Here is a 20961-nt window from a genome sequence, read left to right as displayed (position 1 = left end):
CGTAGAGCCCGCAGACCCCCCACCCCGCAACACGCACCAGGCATGTTCCTTATGCGATTTATTGATCCCAGAGACTTTGCACCTGCGAGAGCCTACGGTCCAGCCAAAGGGAGTTTCCGGGTCATGCAGTGCTGTCAGTGACTTGAAATACGTGTAACCGGTGGTCAGGGAATTGTTTCCTCCACGCCTCACCCCTGCCCTCGTTTGTCTTTTTTAGGTTCTGAGACCTTTGACCCAACCATTGAGGGAATTGCCCAAGCCAGCCCTGGGGGCTGGTGTGAGAACTCAGAATGCTTTTCCAGAGCACTTCTTCAGCTTTAGATTTAAGGTGTATAAAAGAGACACCATTAAATTAAGCCTAACAAAATCAACTTAAGTGCTGAGGTAACCTGTTCTTCCTTCACTTTTCTTGAAAGCAAGAGCAAAGGTAGGGGTCAAAAAATTTTTGGCATGCTCCTCCTAGTCCCTCCTTTTGTGGAACTCCATCCGCCCCTAACCAGCCCCGAAACAACTCCAAGCTCACGGTGGCAAATTAAAGGTAGGCCTAGAGGAGAGAGCAAGAATGGGGGGCTCTCACTGGGGTTCTGGAGTTAAGTTTAAAACGTGGCAGCCATCTCTGGGCCACCAGCCAATTCCCCAAAGCAGAAGTCTCCCCACAGGAGTAGTGGCGAAATGAGGCGGAAACAGGCCCTTCCTCCCCAAGGCTCACACCAGGGTGCCGTTCTTGCTGTCGTAGCGGGGCGTGGCCTGGGGGAAGCGAAGGGTTGCATATTCTGTAGCATTTTCTGACTGAAGATGCTTCACTTCCAGAGCAGAGCGTGGCTGGGTACAGCTGTACACTTGAATGTCTGCATAATGTAAGCTGTTCTCCTTCACACTAAGGCCTCGACTCCTCTCCTGAGACGCAGGCTTCTCTAACACCTGCTCATACATACGTCCTGTTGTGTCATGGGCCTGCAAGAAATTGACAGCATTAAGGGAGGTACTTGGCTTGCTTTTGCCCCTCATCTGCAAAGCAGGGTCAGCTATACCGATGTCCCCTCGCTCTGCTCCTTTGTAGGGCAGAACCAGCAAGTTCTGGTTCAAGATGACCCAGATGCATCCCAGGGTGAAAAAGCGGGAACCTCAGATCCTGTATCTGAACAGCCCCCTGGAAGGGACGGGGGCCTGTCATTACCTTGGTGCCATTCTGCTGCTGCTGCTGCTGCTTCAATGTCCGTCTTGCTTGGCTTTCTGAGAGGCAGAAATCCACCTTAAATCCATTATCTCTTGAGCTGCCTGAGCTTGCCCTCTTTGAATGTCTGTTAAACTATTATAGTGGGCTTCTAACTAATCCCCCTGCCTCTGGGTTCACCCCTTTCACTGCTACCATCCCCACATCCAAACTCCTTTCACACTCTGCCACTGATATCTTCCATCCTCAGTTTTCACCCACCCCTAACACAGTTCAACAAATATATGCTGAGAGCCTGTTGTATGCTGGGCTCTGTGACCCATTCTGGGCATTGAAGGATGAGCAGGCTATTTTCTCTGCCTCAGGGAGCTTACTGTCTGCTGGAGGAGACAGATAATCATACAGACTATTCCAGTGCAAAGTGTGAGTGCTCAGCTACACCAAACAGTTGGTCACTTTCAATCAAGTCAGTCTCTTTCTCCTTCCTCCCTCCCCTTCTCCTTTCCTTCCTTCCTACCTTCCTTCTACATGAGATAATTGCACTGCCTGAAATACCCTTTCCTCTGCTCCTCCTCCAGCCTGAGAATTTGCTATTATTCCTTCGACATTGGTGTTTTCCCTCATTCTCCCATGGTGTGAGTATGAGTCTATTACAGCACTAGCAGACTCCATTGCAGTTCTTGTTTATGTGTAAACAAGTCTCTCAGACTTGATTTGCAGCTCTTCTTGCTCCTCTGCCTCCTTGGGACCCAGCAGCGCACCTCATGTACACTGTAAGTGTTCAGTTAATTTTTGCCGGGTGAATGAAAGAATGAACAGCCAAGCTTGCCACTCTAAGATAACAGAAAGAATGAGACCCAGAATTTCAGAGCTGATCTGGGACCCAGTAACCAAAAGAGTTTCTCTGGTGTCCTGTCTCCCTTTATCCCTTCCAAGGCTGCGACTCCTTTTCATTCTTACGCCCTTTCCAGAAACACTGGTTCTAGTACTTTCTCTTCTCTAATTTGACCACTCCAAGCCCCCGCCCCCAAAGCCCAGTTACCCATTTTCTTTTTCCTCTGGGAAGTTGATGGGCAGCTCCTGTGAAGTGAAACACAGATCACCCACGTGTAAGAGTCCTGGCCTCTCTCCTCCCACCTTTATCATTTGTTCTGTGCCTCCTTAACATTCTGGGATGACCTTCCCTCACTTCCCTCTGACAACCATTCACCCTGAGCCAGCCAGAAAGTGTTTATCAGGGGTACCACATCTCTCCCCCAAGGATGGTTCTGGAAGGTGGAGTGGTACAACTGACATAACCAAACCCAAAATACAGCCGCAGGCAATCAGGCGCAACACGCCAGGGATATAGCTGGGTTGAGGGCTATTCTGGGATTGTCTAACAGGCTAATCCCAGCAGAGGGTAAGGGAAACCTGCCAAAAAATGGGATATTCCTGGATTCAGAGACCCTCTTGCTACAGCACTCAGTGTTTTATTATTTTTCTTGTTCCACAGTCTCTGCTAACATAGGGTTCCCATTCTGGGAGTCACAGAAGCTGCCACAACCAGGGTTAACTAGTTAGGGCCCCTCCAAGCCCTTTTCTAACAGGCAATCTCCCTCCCTGTTTCCATGTCCTTGTTTTTAATTAACAGAGAAAGTGAGAGATATTTAACCTTTAACATCCACAGCACAGGGAGCTCTGAATTTGGTGAGTGACTCAGCTCCCCTGCCCTTGCTGCAGGACAGACCTCATTTCTGAGCCCCTGGGGTCTCTAGTGGAGCCAGGGTGTCTACGTGATTGTCAACTGTTTGATGGCCAGAGAAAAACACTTGTCTGAGGAAATAGGCTGAATAGTTTGAAGCTTACTCCGGATGCTTTTTCTTGCTAGTACATTTCCAACTCTCACCAGCGCCAACCCTATCTGTTCTGACCTCTGTCTCCCTAATGAAATTTCCTTCTTTTGCTAACTAAATAGAAAAAGAGAGAGAGAGGGAAGCTTCTAAATCATGTCCATTTTACTGCTGTGGAAAAATCAGGATTTTCCCACACTTCTGACAGAGTTTTGTGTTTTGGTATGGCTTTTGGTTTTAATGCAGCTTGCTGAGTTGAGAGCAGATAGAGTCACCATCGGTGGTGGAACTTTACAGGTGGTTCAGAAGAAAAAAACTCTGAAACCACTTCTAGGTCTTTCTACTTCTATTTTCTGCTTCTGCCACTTCAGCTCTTCCTCTTTTTTTTTTTTTTATATTTTTGTTATAAATTAATTTATTTTTTACCTCTGCCTGGTCATAGCCTTATCTTAGCCTCTAATTCTTTCCCCCTTGTTGCTACTGTTCTCCTACTTACTTCTACTTAAATGGATGAAGAGAATATAAGTTTTAAAGTCACGGATTTGGGTGACCCAATTTTAGTGAATGGAGCCTTTTCCCAAGTTGGATACTATATAATGCCTGGACACAACCTAAATGGAATATTCAGTTAGACTCACAGTTGACAGGATTTTATTTTTAGCTCAGAATTCAGGAAACTAAATGGGCACTCTCCTGTATTGGTAGTATGAAAAAAAAATGACTCAATTTTCCAAGAATGCAATTGACAAGAAGTATAAGGAGGCTTAAACATAAAATGTGTATCCTCTGATGTGGCAATTCCATATCCTAAGAAATAATTAGGTGCAAATATGGATGCTCATTGTAGCATTATTTACAATTGCAAAAAATAGGAAATACCCTAAATGTCCAACATCGGGAAATGACTACATAAATGGCATCTTCTATAAATGGAACATTGTACATCCACTTAAGAAAGATGTGCAAGAGGGCGCCTGGGTGACTCAGTTGGTTAAGTGTCTGACTATGGCTCAGGTTGTGATCTTGTGGTTTGGGGGTTTAAGCCCCTCATTGGGATTCTGTGTGTGTGTGTGTGTGTGTGTGTGTGTGTGTGTGTGTCTGTCTGTCTCTCTCTCTGCATCCCCCACCCTCCTGCTCACACTGTCTCCCTCTTTCTTAAAAATTTGAAAAAAAAAAAAAGAAAGAAAGATGTTGGAAGAACACCCAATAGCATGGAAAATCTTAATCTTTGTCAAGTTAGTAAAAAGATAATGTTTTGGGATTAAACCTATGCACATAAACATTTCAGAAGGATTGCATGGAGGTGATCTTTCTGAGTCACTGTGTAAGTTGGGGTGGGCTGAGCGGGAGCCGGAGGGGGTCCTGTGCCCAGATGTTTCCAACTCTTGTTAAAAATGTTTGGGTCCCCACAAAGCCCTACTATACCCAATTTTACCAGGATATTTGGGTAGGAATGGGGTGCATAGGCTTCATCGTTTATAAGACCAGGGTAAAAGAAGTAAAGCTTTGAAAGCTTCCAGTCCTGCACCTGCTCATGGTTATCATTAACCCACTTTACTTAGAGTACACGTCAGGTGGAGCTTCAGTCTGGCTGTAAATCTCAGCAAACTGTTAGATGGGAACATGGAGCATTGCTGCACACTTGTGGACGTGTGGTTTCCTTTGTGGCATGAATAAATGTAACTGTGAGGTGCACCAAAAAAAAAAAGAAAGAAAGAAAGAAAGAAAGAAAGAAAGAAAGAAAGAAAGAAAGAAAGAAAGAAAGAAAGAAAGAAAGAAAGAAAGAAAGAAAGAAAGAAAGAAATGAGAGGATTACATGGAAATATACTAAAATGTTTCTGTCATTTATGATTGCCATAAATATATTTAGTATATTTATGGTTACTTATTTCCTGCTCTTTCATACTTTCCCAATTTTCTGTGGTGAATGTATTACTTTTGTAATCAGAAAATAATAACAATAATGATAAATTTAAAATAAAAATCTTTTTAGTTGTCATACTATCAGTCTCTGTAAGTTTATTGAGATAATGAGAAACAGAGGGAAACAACATTTATCTACTTAAAATATCTACTAATATTGATCTACTTAAAATATCTACTAATATTTTAAGAGAAAAAAAGTATACTTTGGTCAGAATATCGGGGGGGGGGGGTAGTGTTTCTAGCCAGGCTCTAGCGCCAGACTGATGTTATCAGATTAGCTGTGTGAATTTCAGCAAGTTTTTAGCTTAATCAGGCTTTCATTTTCTTATTAATAAGGATAATAACAGAACCTAAACCCCATGGATTGTCATAAGAATTACATAAAATAATTAATGTAAAATACTCAGCTAAGTGCCTGACATATAATGAGCATCAGTGAAAGCTGATTGCTATGATTACCACCATCAGAGGAAAAATTAACCAAAAATGAAGAATATGAAAACTTGGAACAAAGGAAGTGAAAGAAGTTGTTACACTCTTTTCTGTAGAAAATCTTATATGTTCCTAAATGTCCTGTGTCTACGGGATATCTGAGAGTTTAAAAAGTGAATTTTTTCCTCCCAATCCTGATAAAATTCTAGGAAACTTATCATTGTTTCCGTCTTACAGAGAGGTCAACTAAGGCCCTAGAACTTTGGTATCTTACTCAAGGAGGGAGGGGCCAAATTTCCTATCATTGCTACGTCCTCTGCATCTGTCATTATACGTGGTATATATAGGTATTCAATACAATATTTGTTTGATAAATGAATGAGTAATAAGAACTGGACTTGAATCCAATGTACAGATTCCAAATCATATGTGCTTTTCAATGTGCCTTATCTATTTTTCTAAATATAATGATGATTTTTTTTTTCACAAGCAAGACATCCTCAAGACTGACCCAGGTTTGGAATGTATAGCTAAGAAAACAGTGAACAGGATAAAACCAGGTCTGGGAGTTTGGAGTGGTTACAACTCTGGGAAAGAACAGTAAAAACACTATGAATAATTTACTGTGAGGCTTTCACATATCCTCTGCTCTTCAAACCTATGATCTAAACAACATAGGTCATGCTATCTATATTGTACACATGAGGAAAAAGAGAAGTTACAGGATTTGCCGAAAGTCACACAAGTGTGAAAGCTATATTCAAATATTTCATGGATATTCTCCTTCTCTCCACTTCTACCCCTTTAAACAAACATTTCTCCAAAGTTGATTTCCTTGATTTGAGAGGGCAGAATTATGTAGTGGTTAAAAGTCTGGGCTCTGAAGTCAGACAGACCTGGATTGGAATGTTGATTTATTTGCTCACTAGCCATGTGACTTGGGACAAGTCAACTTCTCTGAACCTCAGCTTCTCAGCTGTAAAAACAGGAGGAGTAAGGCCACCTCCCCTCATAGCATTGTGGGGAAGAGTAAACGAGATTGTTCGAAAAGTGCCTGGAACATAGCAAGCTCGCCAATGCTATAATTAATTATCATCATCATCTGGGGAAGAAGGGAAGGAAGAGAAAGGAAAGGAGAGGAAGAGAAGGACAGAGAGAAACCGTGCCAATTCACCATTCCCATCCTGCTCTGGCCCATTCTACCGTCAGCAGGCTTGGCTGTGTTCTCTGAAAGACGTGAGCACAGAAAGAGGTAATGCTCTGGTGTTGGCACCCGGGAGGTGTGCCAGGCAGAGGGAGGTGGCTGCGGGAGGTTGGTAGAGAACTAGCTGCACTCTTTCTCTTATTCTCTTGGCCTGCGTGTCCACGAACAGAGATGTTACCCTCCACCCCCTGCCCCTACTCACCAGTGTCCCCCGCAGCAAAGCCGGTTTCCCATGGTGCTCTGTTGCCTCGGAGGGAGCCCAGCTGTTTTTCTACATAAAGAGGCTTGTGCATTTCCTGGTTCCTGGTTTAGCTTTCAGTAAGAGCTCCCGGGGAGTCTCTATCAGTGTCAGATTTCAACCTAGCAGGTTGGACTTTGGAAGCCACCTGCTGGAATGATTCCCAGGTGACTGTTACCAGCCAAGTGGTAGAGGAACACACGTGGGCTCCAGGTGAGAGCTATCTCACCTTCGGGATTTGGAGCTGCTTTGAAGAAGCCATAACTTTGAGCGTCAAGCTTCAGTGAAAAGAAACCTGAGATGGCAAAGGGCTCTGGGTTTCCTTAGTAAATGTTTCTCTACTACATCACACTGTCATTGAAATACATTCTCTACAATGGAGTCAAGGGTCTTACCTTGTGTTTCCCGGCACTACTCAGGTTTAGTGGAGTTTCACTTTCAAGGTAATCAGTATCAATTTCTTATTATCCCTGTCCAGAATCTGGGTTTGAATACTGGAGTCTCTAGGAAATTTTAATTTAGGGAAATGGGTTCCTTTCATATCCTCCCTTGCTTTTGGAATTGATGTGAGCAGATCACTTTTTTCCACGATGGTGAAAGAGAGGAGGACTAAACTCATTACCTAATCCCCTTTCTGGTCAGAAATCACATGGTTCTATGACTGGAATGGCCTCTCAGCACATCTTGACCACTCACTTCCTCATGTTCAGTACAGAACTACAGAATCTCTGCTTCCAACTCAACTGAGACTCTCCCTCCAATGACCCAAAGTTAGAAGCATTCTGCACTCACCAGCGAGCAGGGTACAGTCGAGCAAATTCCTCCATAGAAAATGTGGGCTCTGGGGGAATTTGCGAAACCCATAAGGCTTGTCTTCAGGGCTCCCACCCCCACACTGCCCAGATGCCCTGTTATTTGTATGCCCCTTGTGGATGTTCAGGACCCACCACTCAGCTCTGCACTCCACAGAGCGTACACTGGACATTTCCTTCCTCCCCATCCTGTTTCCTTGTGAGAAATGGGCATAATGAGAGTGAGAGTTATAAAGGATTGGGTGAAGATTACGTGAGGTAACGTATACAAAGTTCTAGTCCACAGCCTGGTACATGGGAAGCTTTCAGTAAGTCCTACCTATTGTTATCACTTCTTCTCAGCTAATTGTCAGATGGCAAAGCATCTCACTTTATCATCTTGTGCTGGATCATTGCACTAGCATTTTACTTCATGGCTATGCTTCTTCCTAGCAAGCCCTTCTATGCGCCAGCATCAACAGTATTCTTTTCATCCTGATATCTGAACGTCTTAGCCTGGCACTCAAAGCCCTCCAACAACCTGGTCCCTTTTCAGCCACTCTCTCTAATTTAAAGGAAAAATTTTAAGGAAAACATCAAAGAGATTTTATAACCAGAAACTCCAAAGGAACCAACAGTGTATTGTGGTACCCAGAAAACCTGATCTACCTTAAGCAGTATTAATAGAAGTCTACAGTGATAAACAAGGGAATTGATTATTCCACTGAAGTCTGTATCAGTCAGTCCATGACTAGAATAATAATTTTAATCCACATGTTGAATTCCAAGTTACACTGTCAAAAGGCAATGTGTTCTACAGAAAGTTGTCTAGGTGATAAATAGTTTGGAAAGTTCTAGGGGTACCTGGCTGCCTCAATCAGAGGAGCATGTGACTCTTGATCTCGGGGTTGTGAGTTTGAGCCCCATGTTAGGTGTAGAGATGGTTTAAACAAACAAACAAACAAACAAACAAACAAACATTTTTTAAAAAATAAACTTTCTAAAAAAGTTTTGTAAGATATAGTTAAAAGAATTAGGCATGTTTACTTGGGAGAGAGAAACTTTAAGAGGATGGGATAGTTATTTTAAAATATCTAAAAGGGGCTTCCAAGTGAAAGAAGGATTACATTGATTTTCTGAACACAACCAGACCAATAAGCAGAAGTTACTGAAATGAAGATTCTGGGCCAATAGAAGGAAGAATTTATTAGAATTATGTCCAAAGAGTTCTGATGAAGAACTGTGAGAAAGAACTTACAAAGTTCCCCATCACTTAAAATGCCCAGAGAGGGGTGCCTGGGTGACTCAGTTAGTTGGTTAAGTGACTGGCTTCGGCTCAGTTCACAATCTCTCAGTACATGAGTTCAAGTCCCACTTTGGACTCTGTGCTGTCAGTGCAGAGCCAGCTTAGGATCCTCTGCCCCGACCCCCTTTCTCTCTGCCCCTGCCCTGCTCATGCTCTGTCTCAAAAATGAATAAAAAAAATTTTTTTTAATGTCCGGGAAGAAGTTGACTAATGGTCATAAAAGAGTTTGAATGGTGTGGGGATTTGGACTGAATCAGAGATTTCAATTTTTTTTCTAGCTAAGGAACCCTCTCTTTTATTTTATTTTTTTGATAATTTTTTAAAATGTTTATTTATTTTTGAGAGAGAGAGAAACAGAGCATGAGTCGGGGAGGGGCAGAGAGAGAGAGGGAGACACAGAATCTAAAGCAATCTCCAGCCTCTGAGCTGTCAGCACAGAGCCCAATGCAGTGCTTGAACTCATGAACTTTGGTATCACGACCTGAGCTGAAGTTGGATGCTCAACCAACTGAGCCACCCGGGTGTCCCAGGAAGCCTTTCTTTTAAATAAAGCTCCCATAAAAATAACAATTACAGAATAGATCATTGTAAAGTCATTTTGGCTGAAGTCCAATTAGAACCCTTTCTAATCTCCTTTTCTTCACAACTAGATGTAAGTTTCCCCAGAGTAGACAATACAAGAGCATAGTTTTTAAATTTTATGTTTGTAATGTACATCCTCCATAGTATATATCCTGGGGGGTTGATAAATACTTGTTGAATGAATGGATGAACAAAAGAATATATCAATAGTTTTTTTCTCTGATGCATGCTTTCATTTTTAATAGATGGTAATCTTTTAACCAAGAATTGAATTCTTTGAGTGAGGGTTCTTATCTTGGGAATTCACAGATGCCTACGAAGGGGTACATGAGTGGATCTCAAGAGCTGTGTGAACCTATTCAAATCGTAGGGCAAATGTGAGAGCACGTATATTTTTTCTGATAACAGGATCTATTGCTTTTGCTAGATTTTTCACCCGGGTCTGTAACCTAAAAAAGTTCAGAATCAACCACTTTAATGGAAGAATTTGAGGTGTCCACCACAATCTGGTAAAACATATATTTTTGGGGGCAGGGGAGCTCGTCTGGACACTCCTCAAATCATACACATGCAATGAACTACAAGGAGGAATTGAGAAGTCAGGCACGCATGCTTTCCTGAACACAGCATATCCCTCATATTAAGACTCTGCGTCCAAAGGAAGGTTCTCTGGCCATCACCACCACACAAGTAATCCTAGACCCCCTGTATTTAGACTCGGATTGGGTGGGTGATGCAGTGATTCCTCTCTTTAGGATGTTCCAAGACTAGAAACAAAAGGTGTCCCCTGTGCGGAGGTTGGAGAGACTTTGTGGTTTGGTGAGAGTGGCAGAGGCTCCTGTGTCTGTGCCCTGCATAGGCATACTCCATCGCTCAGAATTAGACACCATTTTCAGCAGACAGACCTTACTACAGGAAAACAGGGCTTTAGGCAACGCTGCCCAGCCTCAAACGATTTCCCCAACCCCTACCCAACACAGGCCAGACAGGCTGGAGACCCTTGTTTTTGTGTCTCTAATCACCAGCTCAGACAGTGCCCTCTGGGCTGTTTGGATGGCATATCCCTTTTCCCTCCCAGGATCACTCTCTCTTTTGTTGCATTGTGAGAAAATTATGGCTAGGAATTTGATCTGGAGCCAGTGTCAGCTTCCGGGTATGATCTCAGCATCCAAGTGTGAGCTCAGGGTGCTGTGACGTTGGGTACATCTAACTGAGGAGCTTTTTGTCTAGCTGGCTATGACCTCCTCCCTCCCTGCCCATCCCATCGTCCAGGCCACAGAATAGGGAGAAGCACAGACAAGGCCCTGAGATTGGGGTTTATTCAGCTCCACCCAGGACTAAACAAACACTTTGACATGTCTCAAGGGACCAAACCATACATTGTGGGCCATGCACTTTTCCCTTCCCCCAAGGATGCTGCTACCTCTGGGGCGGTGGGCAGCTGCTCCTATCACGGCGGGAGGTGGAAAGGGGCTCGCTGGGTGCTGGCTCCAGGGCACTCAGGGCTCCACTCTGCCTGCCTCCTCCTCTTCCTCTGGATCTGGAGGCGCAGGGAGCAGGGAGATGTAGACCTCGTTGACCTCCGTGTCCAAATGGCGGCCACCCCGAGGTGCCTCCAGGTTAAGGATGCCATCGTGGGAGAGAGCTGCGCGGACCCGCCAGGGGTCCACGTCAGCAGGCAGGACATAGGTGCGGCAGAACTCTCGGGACACGAAGCCGTGGCGGTCCAGGCGCTGGGGGTGCCTGGCAGACACCTCCAGCAGGTTGTCCACAGTCCTTACAGTCACCTCATCTGGGGTGAAGTGGCTCACATCCAGAAATGCCTGAAATTTACCCTCACTGAGCCTGAGCTCCGAGGCCCCTGCCCTGCTGCCCTCCCCAGCTGCGGTGGCCCGGGGCCGCACATAGTAGCCGTGGTAGAGGGTGGGGGTCAGGATCTCTTCTGGCAGGAGGCCTGAGGGGCAGAGAAAGAAGGCAAGAGGCAGGATGAGGGAGAATGGGGTGGGAACAAGGGTGAAATGGGGAGATCAGGAGATGAGGAGCAGGGAAAGCAGGAGAGGAGTCAGGAGAAGTAGGAAAATGAGGCCGGGGTGGGGGTGGGGGTGCGAATTAGCAACTGGAAGGAGGCAACTGGAAAGAGGGGACTGAGATGGGGAAGGAGACTGGGGGGTGGAGGAGGGCAAACCAAAAGGGGGCTGGGTGGACAGAAGGGGAACCAGAAGGCACAGCGAGCGGGTCAGGGACAGGCGTGGGAGCCTTGCGGGCACCGCGTCTGCCCCGAGGTCAGTAGGAAGGGGACCGAGCCCTGCTGGGCTGGGGACGGAGGGGGAGTTTGGGGTGGGAGATGGCTCGCCCCAGGAGTTCAGTTAAGCCTGCAGTGGGGTGGAGGCCAGTACCATTGGGAGGTCAGCCCAGAATTTCAGGAGGTGGGGGTGGGAAGCAAGGGGGGTGGCGTCTGTGCCATACCTTCTCCGAAGCGCTGCTCGCCCAGACGGCTGGGGTTGGCGAATTCGTACTCGGTGGTGGCCGGGTGGGCATGTGGCACCGAGCGGCCTGACATGGCTGCAGAGGCGTCGGCGGCCCTGGTCCGAGGTGCAGCGACCCCTCCAGCTGCCTGGAGAGCCGGGGCTCGGTCGGGGGTGGGGGCGGGGTCTACACCACCCAAAATAGTGCCGAGCCTGGGGCGGGGGAGGGGCGGGGAACCGGGGCCCTGAGCGCCAGTGACAAGTGTGCGACCAGCCCCGCCTGGACCCCCGTGCTCTCCCCCCCGCCTCACACCCTTCAGCTGTCACAGGCTGCCCGAAGGGACAGCTGGGGGTTCTGGCTGGGCAGCCAGCTGGGGATGGGGAGGCTGGTGTGGGAGGCCCTGGAGAGGCCTCGCTGAAACCCTCAGTTTGTACATTTTCCACATTGCCTCCTCTCCTCCTCCTTCCCGGGCACCTTGCACCCTTCTTCATAAAGCTCTCCTGGTTTAAATGTTCTGTGTGCTATGGAAGGTGAGAGATGCAAGAAACTTTTCCACCTTTTCTTTGGGGTGGAGGGAAGGGTCCCCCTGCCCAGATCAATGTCAGAGTCCTTTCCTGAACCCGGGTAGACCCCGGGCACCACACAGATGGCTGGCACTGACTTGTTGGTGATCACTGCTCTCCTCTAGGGACCCACAAAGAGTTAATGTCCCTGGGGCCCAGCCTAGGAAGATTCCAGTTCCTGCCCAGGCCCAAGATAGTCGCTGGCCCCATTCCCCTGGCATGCTAGGCTGCAGAGGAGGAGGAGGGGCACAGCACCCTCCTGCTTAGGATTCCTGACTTCAACCCAACTCCAGAGAAAGGGGGGGGGGGCATTGGGCGTGGACGGAAAGCTAGTGAAACAAGACCAGCACAAGTCACTGGCCAGCTCAGACGTGTTTGTATTTCTCTTTTCTTAGCTCAGTGAGTACTGGGTATGTGTCACACTGCCAAATCCCCGATCACAAGTCTCCATGAACGGGCGGTGAGCTGGGATAATAAAACTCCTGACATCACCATTCCAGAAGCTTCACAAGACTGCGTATATAAGGGGCTGGCTGTTGCCGCGGCTGAAGGAGCTGACCAGCCAGCTGACCCCCTCCACTCACCTAGCCACCATGGACATCGCCATCCACCACCCCTGGATCCGCCGGCCCTTCTTTCCTTTCCACTCCCCCAGCCGCCTCTTTGACCAGTTCTTCGGGGAGCACCTGTTGGAGTCTGATCTCTTCCCAACTTCTACGTCCCTGAGCCCCTTCTACCTCCGGCCACCCTCATTCCTGCGGGCACCCAGCTGGATTGACACTGGGCTCTCAGAGGTAAGTTTCCCTCTGCCAGGACAGGAGAGTTCTTCCTGGAACCTCCTGGAAACCTATCCACCTGCTCTCCTTTTTCTCCTTGCCTACATCTGGCTACATCTAAGTGTTTTAGGCACTTGTGTGTCCACCAGGGAAGAAAGACTGGGTTACTGGTTCTTTCACCCAGTTGTCTGTTTGTATCGGATGCTCTTCTGTATCCTACTTCACTACATTTTTTCCATGTGCTGTGAAAATCACCCTCTATCCCCTAACTTCTAAGTAGGATGCCCCTTTCTGGTTTGATTCATAAAGATCCAGGGAAAGATCTGCCTTCAGACTCCTTTGCTCACCTCTTCTAATCCCTCATACTCCTGATAAATTTTATTACTTCAAGTTTCAGATCAGGAAAACAGTCCTGCCTCATGCTGAGTTTTTCATCTCCACTGCATGGAGCTGGAGACAGCAACCACTATTTTCTTCCTTTCAATTCCTTTGTCTGTGATTTCCCAGGTTTCTCAGGGCTGTGACAGGGCACTGACCTGGGCCCATACCTAAGGAGAAAAGAATATAGGCCAATTCTTGGGGCCCCTCCTCACTTGTCCTAAGAAGGTGGGAGAATGGGGTGAACAGATAAGATTAACAGAGCTGTCACAGATAATACACTGGTTTAAAAATATTCAAGTATGAGTAAACAGGAGCTGAGTGAGCAAGGGCTTTGGAAGGACAATCAGGGCTAGGAGAACATTCCAGATTGAGTGGGTGGGAAACTTGGCAGAGGTCTGAGCAAGAAGAAGGGGCCTTTGTCTCATGGACAAATGACAAGGCCGGGCATCAGGGTCAGAGAGGCAGCAGAAACCTTGCCCAGACCCATCCTTTTGATTGGCCTGGGTGGCCTGTCTTCTTTCCTGTCCCTGTAAATAAAGTTAGGATCTGATGCCCATGTGCTATGCCTTGGGTACCACTGTGGTGACTCCCCTGAACCAGAGAGCCATGTTTATTCAAAATGGGATGTTTTTAGTCAAAAAAAAAAAAAAAAAAAGGAGGATAAAGTCTGCAGAATGATGAGACTGTACTAGTGTGATCCACATTCCTACCCTCTTTTCTCCCCCTTGCCATTTCTAGATGCGTCTGGAGAAGGATAGATTCTCTGTCAACCTGGATGTGAAGCACTTCTCTCCTGAGGAACTGAAGGTCAAGGTGTTGGGAGACGTGATTGAGGTGCACGGCAAACACGAAGAGCGCCAGGTGCGTAGCTTGCTTTCTCTTCGCATTCATTCAGTGAAAACTATATGCCAGACACTGCCATCAGCCTCTGAGTCTGGCAACCTCCAGTCTTATGCCAGAAAGGTCTGGGACAGGGACAGACCTGCTGTTGTTGTTTGGGCCAGAGAAGTGATCTTTGTTGTTCATTCTGATTTGATTGCCTTAGGTGGGATAGATGGGACGTTTACTTCCCATTTAAGCCTGTAGTTTTTGGCCACCTTAGAATCACTAGGGGAATGAAGAAGTTCCAGTGTTTAGGCATATTATAGACCAAAATTTTTAGGGGTGGGCACCAGCCATCAACATTTTTTAAAGGGGCAAGGTGGGGGGAAGCTCCCTAGGTAATTCTAACGTACATTCGAAGTTGAGGACCACTGATTTAGGAATAGCATTTGTTGGACATGTGGTTGCTTTACGTCACTATATGAATTGCAGGTACCCTGAAGACCCTTGACTTTGGGATGTTGTTTTCATATGCTCCTGAATCCTCTCATCTTTAGCCCATCTAAATGCTCAACAACTTGTTTTGCCTAAGTTTCAGAGCTACACTCAGCAGCTAAAACCCTTGCAGCCCATGTGGAAATCACTTAATTGAGAGCCTGTCTGCCTACATGCTGGTATAAAGATTAGAATCAGCTAGTGTTTAGCAGAATCCTAGAATATGGAACAGATTCTCATTAATTTCTGGGAGGGTTTTTAAATGTGGCAGCTGCTGACCAATTGTTGACAACTCCGATACTTGTGCATCAGACAGTAAGGTTTGAGGTCCTCAGGCTGTTTCAGTTTTGCTTATGGGATTTAACTTTGGGTCATAGTCTCCCTGGATGAAGTTTTGTTGCTCTTGTTGTTGTTTTTAGCAGCAGTCCTATTGGTCTGGAACATTCTGGGACATTCCTGAAGAGTCAGGACAATTTTGGGGCTTCCTTAGGGACTCAGATCTTCAATGATGGACGATATTCTAGATCCTGTAGGCCCAACAAACATTGATCTAAACCTTTCGGAAATACCCATAAAAATATCCATGCCTCAATTTGGAGAGCCTTCAAGGTTTTGCTATTTGACTTCTCAGACTCTCCTTGGTAGGAGTGACCACCTAGGCAACTTTATCTCAGCCCCAACCAGAACAGCTGTTAAGTTTTCCTTTCTTGTTGCAAAGGCGTATGGTCACACCTAAGGGAAGAAGGATGTCTGAGTTCTCAGCAATTGGTGCTACTTCCTGTTCTTACCTCTCTTTTTCCTCATTTCCTCTCTTGGATTAGGATGAACATGGTTTTATCTCCCGGGAGTTCCACAGGAAATACCGGATCCCAGCTGATGTGGACCCTCTCGCCATTACTTCATCCCTGTCATCTGATGGGGTCCTCACTGTGAATGGACCAAGGAAGCAGGCCTCTGGCCCTGAGCGTACCATTCCCATCACCCGTGAAGAGAAGCCTGCTGTTACCGCAGCCCCCAAGAAGTAGATGCCCTTTCTCTGACTGCATTTTTTAAAACAAGAAAATGTCCCCACCAATGAATGAAAATCTTGTGATTAGTGCTGAAGCTTATTAATGCTAAGGGCAGGCCCAAATTATTAAGCTAATAAAATACTATTCAGCAACAGATAACTGTCTTGTGTTTGAATATTCTGTGTTTTAAAAAATTAATGTGGAAATACAGCAGATCCATTTAGTCACCGCATTATGATTTAGGGGCTTCTGGGGATATTAGAGTCAGAATGGCTGTCTCCATTACTTACTAAGAGTGTAAATTTCACAAGTCGCTTAACCTTTCTAGCCCTTAGGTATTACATTTGTAACATGTGGCACTGATTTGTAGACTGTTGTGAGGAGTAAATTAAGGAGAAAACAGGTAAAACCCTTGGCAGAGTTCAAGGAATATCAGTTCCTCTGTCTCCTTCCTTGATTTCAGCCCTCATTTCCAACAATAAATCTGAACAAACTCTGGATAACAAGGCATGAAAGGCCTTAGTGAGTCTGCAATTCATCATGTTGCCAGGCAGGAGGTAGTGCCCCCAATAGTGACATTTTCCTGCTGCCTTCAGCTGATTCACAAGAGCAACAACCAGGACTTACTTGGGCGACTATCACCAAACAAGCCTTTCAGTCGTAATCCCTAAATTATTTGGCAATAAATTTTCCTTTGAGAACCAATTCAATGACCGCCACCCACCATAAAAAATTGTTTTAGAATTACAATTAATCATTGATCAGTAAGGGATTCTATTATTTAGCTTAAACAAAGACAGTTTACAAAAACACCCCCATTCCACTTGTGGTTCCAGACAAAACTTCTGACTCAATTAATGAAAAATAGCCCTGGTGTGGGTTATCTGGGATAAATGTTTGCAGACAACTCCTATTTTACTGTAGCAGCATCTACCTAATTTCTGACCTCCCACAACGACTGACCATGAGGTGAAGTGAGATTCCTGCCTCCACAACACCTACAGATTGGAGGTTGGCCACACTTTAAAAATATTCTACGCAAAACAGTTGCCGACATTTTTCATGATGCAGGGGTGTGGAGCTAGGACGATATAAATTGCACATCAATACAGGTTCAAAATGTTCCCTCCTGAAAAACAACTTCCTAATAATCGGAAATGCCATGGTCTAGCCAGCTAATTTTTGTGGCTGTGTTGCAGATACTCTTGGGGGTCTGACCAACCTATATACCACCTTCAGTCTTGCCAACAGCTCCCCAGTTGGTTTAGGTATCCACCATATACTTCCTTGCCATGTGCTCCAGGAAAGTAAACCCAAGCTCCAGCTTGGTTCCAGCTGGTTCCAGCCACAAGTGATCTTATCTTTTTCCTTTTTTGAGAGACAGTATGAGTGGGGGACTGGCAGAGGAAGGGAGGGAGAGAATCTTAAGCAGGCTCCAAACCAGTGTGAAGCCCCATGCTCGTGATGTGGGGTCATGACCTGGGCCCAAATCACGAGTTGGACGCTTAACCATCTGAGCCACCGAGGTGCCCCAGGTGGTCTATCTTGATTAGCCCAAACCAATCATGGAGATTCCTTTCCCTCTGTCAAGATTAGTCTTGAAAAGGCCATGACCCAATTATGGCTAATGAGACAGGAGGGCAGTTTGCTGGAGGTGCTTCTGGAAGAGGTTTTGAGTTTTTAAAAAGACTCACCAAAAGAGAGAAAGGGAGAAAGGTGGGAAGGAGAGATTTTTTTTTCTTCTTCTTCTTTTGGGTATTGGAGCATGATGATGTGGCACTCAGATTGCTGTAAGCATCTTGAAACCATGAGGGACCATCCATGATATGCTGAGGATGGCTGAGCAAAAAGGTGGCAGGACTCCAGGTTCTTGATGGGTCACAGAATTGCTAAATTGGCCAGCTCTAGACTTCCTTACTTCAGAATGTCTTATGCCTTATTTTTGTTTAATTTATTTTGACAATGCTTTTATGTTCCTGGTATGCAAAAAAACTTAACTGATAGAGGCTGAATTAAATAGTGTAAAAATCTGAGAATGTCTTGGAAACCATGTGTCAACTTTAATCATTTTAGTGGATTACCAGATTTCTCAAGCAAACATAATCTTAATGACTTGGTGTTAAATAAATCATATTTTGCATACTAGATCTTGATATTTATGTTTTTGACAAATTCGTTCAAAATGTGTAGGGTCACTTTTTTGGTGCATTTTAACTGGACTCAAGTGAGACTAGTTCTTTATTGTTCTTCTTTTCCAGATCGCCTCTTCTGCTATGGCTGTTTATTGTCATTAGTGTAGGACTTTTCTAGTCCAGTATATTTAAGGATTTTTCCCTCAGTTTTACAAGCTAACTCATCCATAATTCTGTTTCATTCATAATTGAGTTATGCTACCAGTCTGTTGAGGCAATTCTAACTAGCATTTATTTATTTATTTATTTATTTAATATTAACTAATATTTATTGAGCACTTACTATGTGGTTGGCACTGTACTAAGTGTTTTACCTTTATTTATTTATTTATTAAAAAATTTTAATGTTTATTTATTTTTGAGAGAGAGAGAGAGACAGACAGACAGACAGAGCATGAGTGGGAGAGGAGCAGAGAGAGAGGGAGGCACAGAATCCAAAGCAGGCTCCAGGCTCCAAGCTGTCAGCACAGAGCCTGACATGGGGCTTGAACCCATGTATGGTGAGATCATGTCCAACATTCAACTGACTGAGCCACCCAGGCACCCCTACCTTTTTTTAAACTATCATTTTTTATAGAATAATTCTAGGAAATAATGTATAATAAATGCATGTAACTTCAGTCAGATATAACACTTAGAAGACCAGATGAATGTTTTTGACTACTGGTTTAGAGGTAATACATATTTTCTTGTTTAGAAAAATTCTATTTCATACTTTATGTTTTATTTTGAATATTTCACTGGGTCTGATCTTTGTTCTGGAAATTGACAATGCTTAATCATTCAATAAATATTTGAGTGCCCACTATACGCTAAGTACAAAAATAAGACATGTCTGCTCTAAAGGAATTAAGAATTGAGTAGGACAGCAGGCAAATAAAAGGGCAATTCTAAGACATCTTTTCAAGATTCTATGATGTCTCTTTAAAATGTCTGCTATGGGGTCCTTTAAAAGGAATATATTTCCTGGACATGCAAGGAATATTGGAGATGGTTACCCATGATCAAAATTTCTTAACAACTTTATTGAGATATTGTTCTACACTATTAACCCATTCAAAGTGTAGACTTTAATAGTTTTTCATATATTCACACAGTTGGGCATCCATCACTACAACCAGTTTTAGGTCATTTCATTAGCCAAGAGGATACCTTACCCCCATTAGCTGTCATCCTCCGATGCCCACCCCTCAGCCTTAGGCAACAACTAATCTACTTGTTGTCTCTATAGACTGGTCTATTTAGGACATTTCATGTAAGTGGAATCATACAATATGTATTCCATTGTGACTAGCTTCTTTCCCTTGGTGTAATGTATTCAAGTTTCTTCCATGTCATTACATGTATCAGTACTTCACTCCTTTTTAATGCCAAATAATATTTCATTGCACGGATATCATCGTTTATTTACCCATTCATCAGCTGGTGGACATTTGAGTTACTTCCACTTTTTGACGATTATCGATGCTGCTGCTATGAACACTACTGTTTTTTTGCATGCATATATGTTTTCATTTCTTTTGAGTATATACCAAGGAGTGGCATTGCTGGATTATATGATAACTCTATGTTTAAACTTTTTTAAAAGTTTATTTGTTTTCGTGGGGGGAAAGTCCCATGTGCATGTGTGCTTGAGCAGGGGAGGGGCAGAGAGAGAGAGAGAGAGAGAGAGAGAGAGAGAGAACCTTAAGCAGGCTCCATGATCTGGGCCTGACTCAGGGCTCTCATGATGGAGATCATGACCTCAGCCAAAACCTAGAGTCAGCCACTTAACTGACTGAGCCACCCATGAGCCCCAAACCTTTTTTTTTTAAACCATTAGATCCACACTTCCTATGGTACATTACTACAATTCACTACAGGGTACATGTTTATTTATTTTTTAGTTTTTCAAAGTAGTCTCTACACCCAACATGGGGCTCAAACTCATGACCCTGAGAACAAGAGTCGATTGCTCCACCAACGTGAGCCAGCCAGGCGCCCCAATGTTTAACCTTTTGAGGTACCACCTGGCTGTTTTCTAAAGCAGCCGCACTATTTCACATTCCCACCAGCAGTATATGAGGGTTCTAATGTCTCCGTATTCTTACCGACACTTACTATCATCTATCTTTTTGGTTACAGCCTTCCAAGTGGGTGTCTAACTGCATTCTTAGCTGTTTATGACTTAGCAAGTTGATAGTATCATTGGTTTATATGACTTAGCAAGGTGAAAAGGAAAGGGAATACATCTAGGAAGAGTGAAGAGCCTGAAGTGCCCATGTATTTAGGTTTGGTTAGGGCTTCAGATGTATGAGTTGGGGGCCTGTGTGACAGACAAGGCAAGGGAGTTAGAAAAGGATTCTGCTAAGGACTTTGGAATTTATTTTGAGGGAAATAGAAGCCAACAAAGGGCTTTAATCAAGTGAGTGTTGTGATCAACTTTGTCTTTTTAGAGTCACTCTGGGAACACTATAGAGATTGATATGCGGGGACTGAAATAGAAATTAGAGCTATCAACCTAAAGGGTCTCACAGCAGAATGGATGAGAAATAAGGGAAAACTGGAGCATGGAAAAGGCAACAGAGAGGTAAAAAAGGGGGACATAATCAAAACATAACATGGAGGTAGAGTTTACAAGGCTCTCTATGTTTGAATGGGTTAAGAAAGGAGGAACCAAAATACTCCTTGGTTTCTGGTTTTGACAACTGGATAAACTTATTATATAGTACATAATAATAAAACTAAGAAAGAGTGGTTAAGATACATAAAAGAGGGCTATTGAATTCACC

At 44.7% G+C, this 20961-nt stretch overlaps 3 protein-coding genes and 1 pseudogene across 4 annotated transcripts; 2 read left to right on the top strand and 2 right to left on the bottom strand.

Moving 5' to 3' along the window:
* Window positions 1–41: 41 nt before the first annotated feature.
* On the bottom strand, window positions 42–7807 carry CD1H11orf52 (chromosome D1 C11orf52 homolog). Of its 2 annotated transcripts, XM_003992346.6 has the most exons (4): window positions 6771–7506; window positions 2217–2254; window positions 1178–1233; window positions 42–954 (listed from the first exon to the last, which is right to left on the bottom strand). In XM_003992346.6, the coding sequence occupies exons 1-4, from the start codon at window positions 6800–6802 to the stop codon at window positions 706–708; spliced, it is 375 nt and encodes a 124-aa protein (XP_003992395.1). In that variant the 5' UTR covers window positions 6803–7506; the 3' UTR covers window positions 42–705. The 2 variants fall into 2 exon arrangements, with proteins under 2 accessions (XP_003992395.1, XP_019666831.1); XM_019811272.3 differs by lacking the exon at window positions 2217–2254 and having other exon boundaries at window positions 6771–7807.
* LOC102900311 lies at window positions 4313–4741 on the top strand (annotated as a pseudogene).
* A 2979-nt stretch (window positions 7808–10786) lies between the features above and the next one.
* HSPB2 (heat shock protein family B (small) member 2) lies at window positions 10787–12144 on the bottom strand. The gene is made up of 2 exons (XM_003992345.6): window positions 11952–12144; window positions 10787–11439 (listed from the first exon to the last, which is right to left on the bottom strand). Exons 1-2 carry the CDS (start codon window positions 12043–12045, stop codon window positions 10985–10987), a joined length of 549 nt encoding a protein of 182 aa, XP_003992394.1. The 5' UTR covers window positions 12046–12144; the 3' UTR covers window positions 10787–10984.
* An 808-nt stretch (window positions 12145–12952) lies between these two features.
* CRYAB (crystallin alpha B) lies at window positions 12953–16154 on the top strand. The gene is made up of 3 exons (XM_011286345.4): window positions 12953–13308; window positions 14410–14532; window positions 15810–16154. The coding sequence occupies exons 1-3, from the start codon at window positions 13108–13110 to the stop codon at window positions 16011–16013; spliced, it is 528 nt and encodes a 175-aa protein (XP_011284647.1). The 5' UTR covers window positions 12953–13107; the 3' UTR covers window positions 16014–16154.
* The last annotated feature ends 4807 nt before the right edge of the window (window positions 16155–20961 follow it).

This window comes from Felis catus, chromosome D1 (assembly GCF_018350175.1).
Source record: "Felis catus isolate Fca126 chromosome D1, F.catus_Fca126_mat1.0, whole genome shotgun sequence".
Lineage (NCBI taxonomy): Eukaryota > Metazoa > Chordata > Mammalia > Carnivora > Felidae > Felis > Felis catus.
Note: the sequence above shows the minus strand (reverse complement) of the source record. Positions and strands in the feature narration are given on the sequence as shown.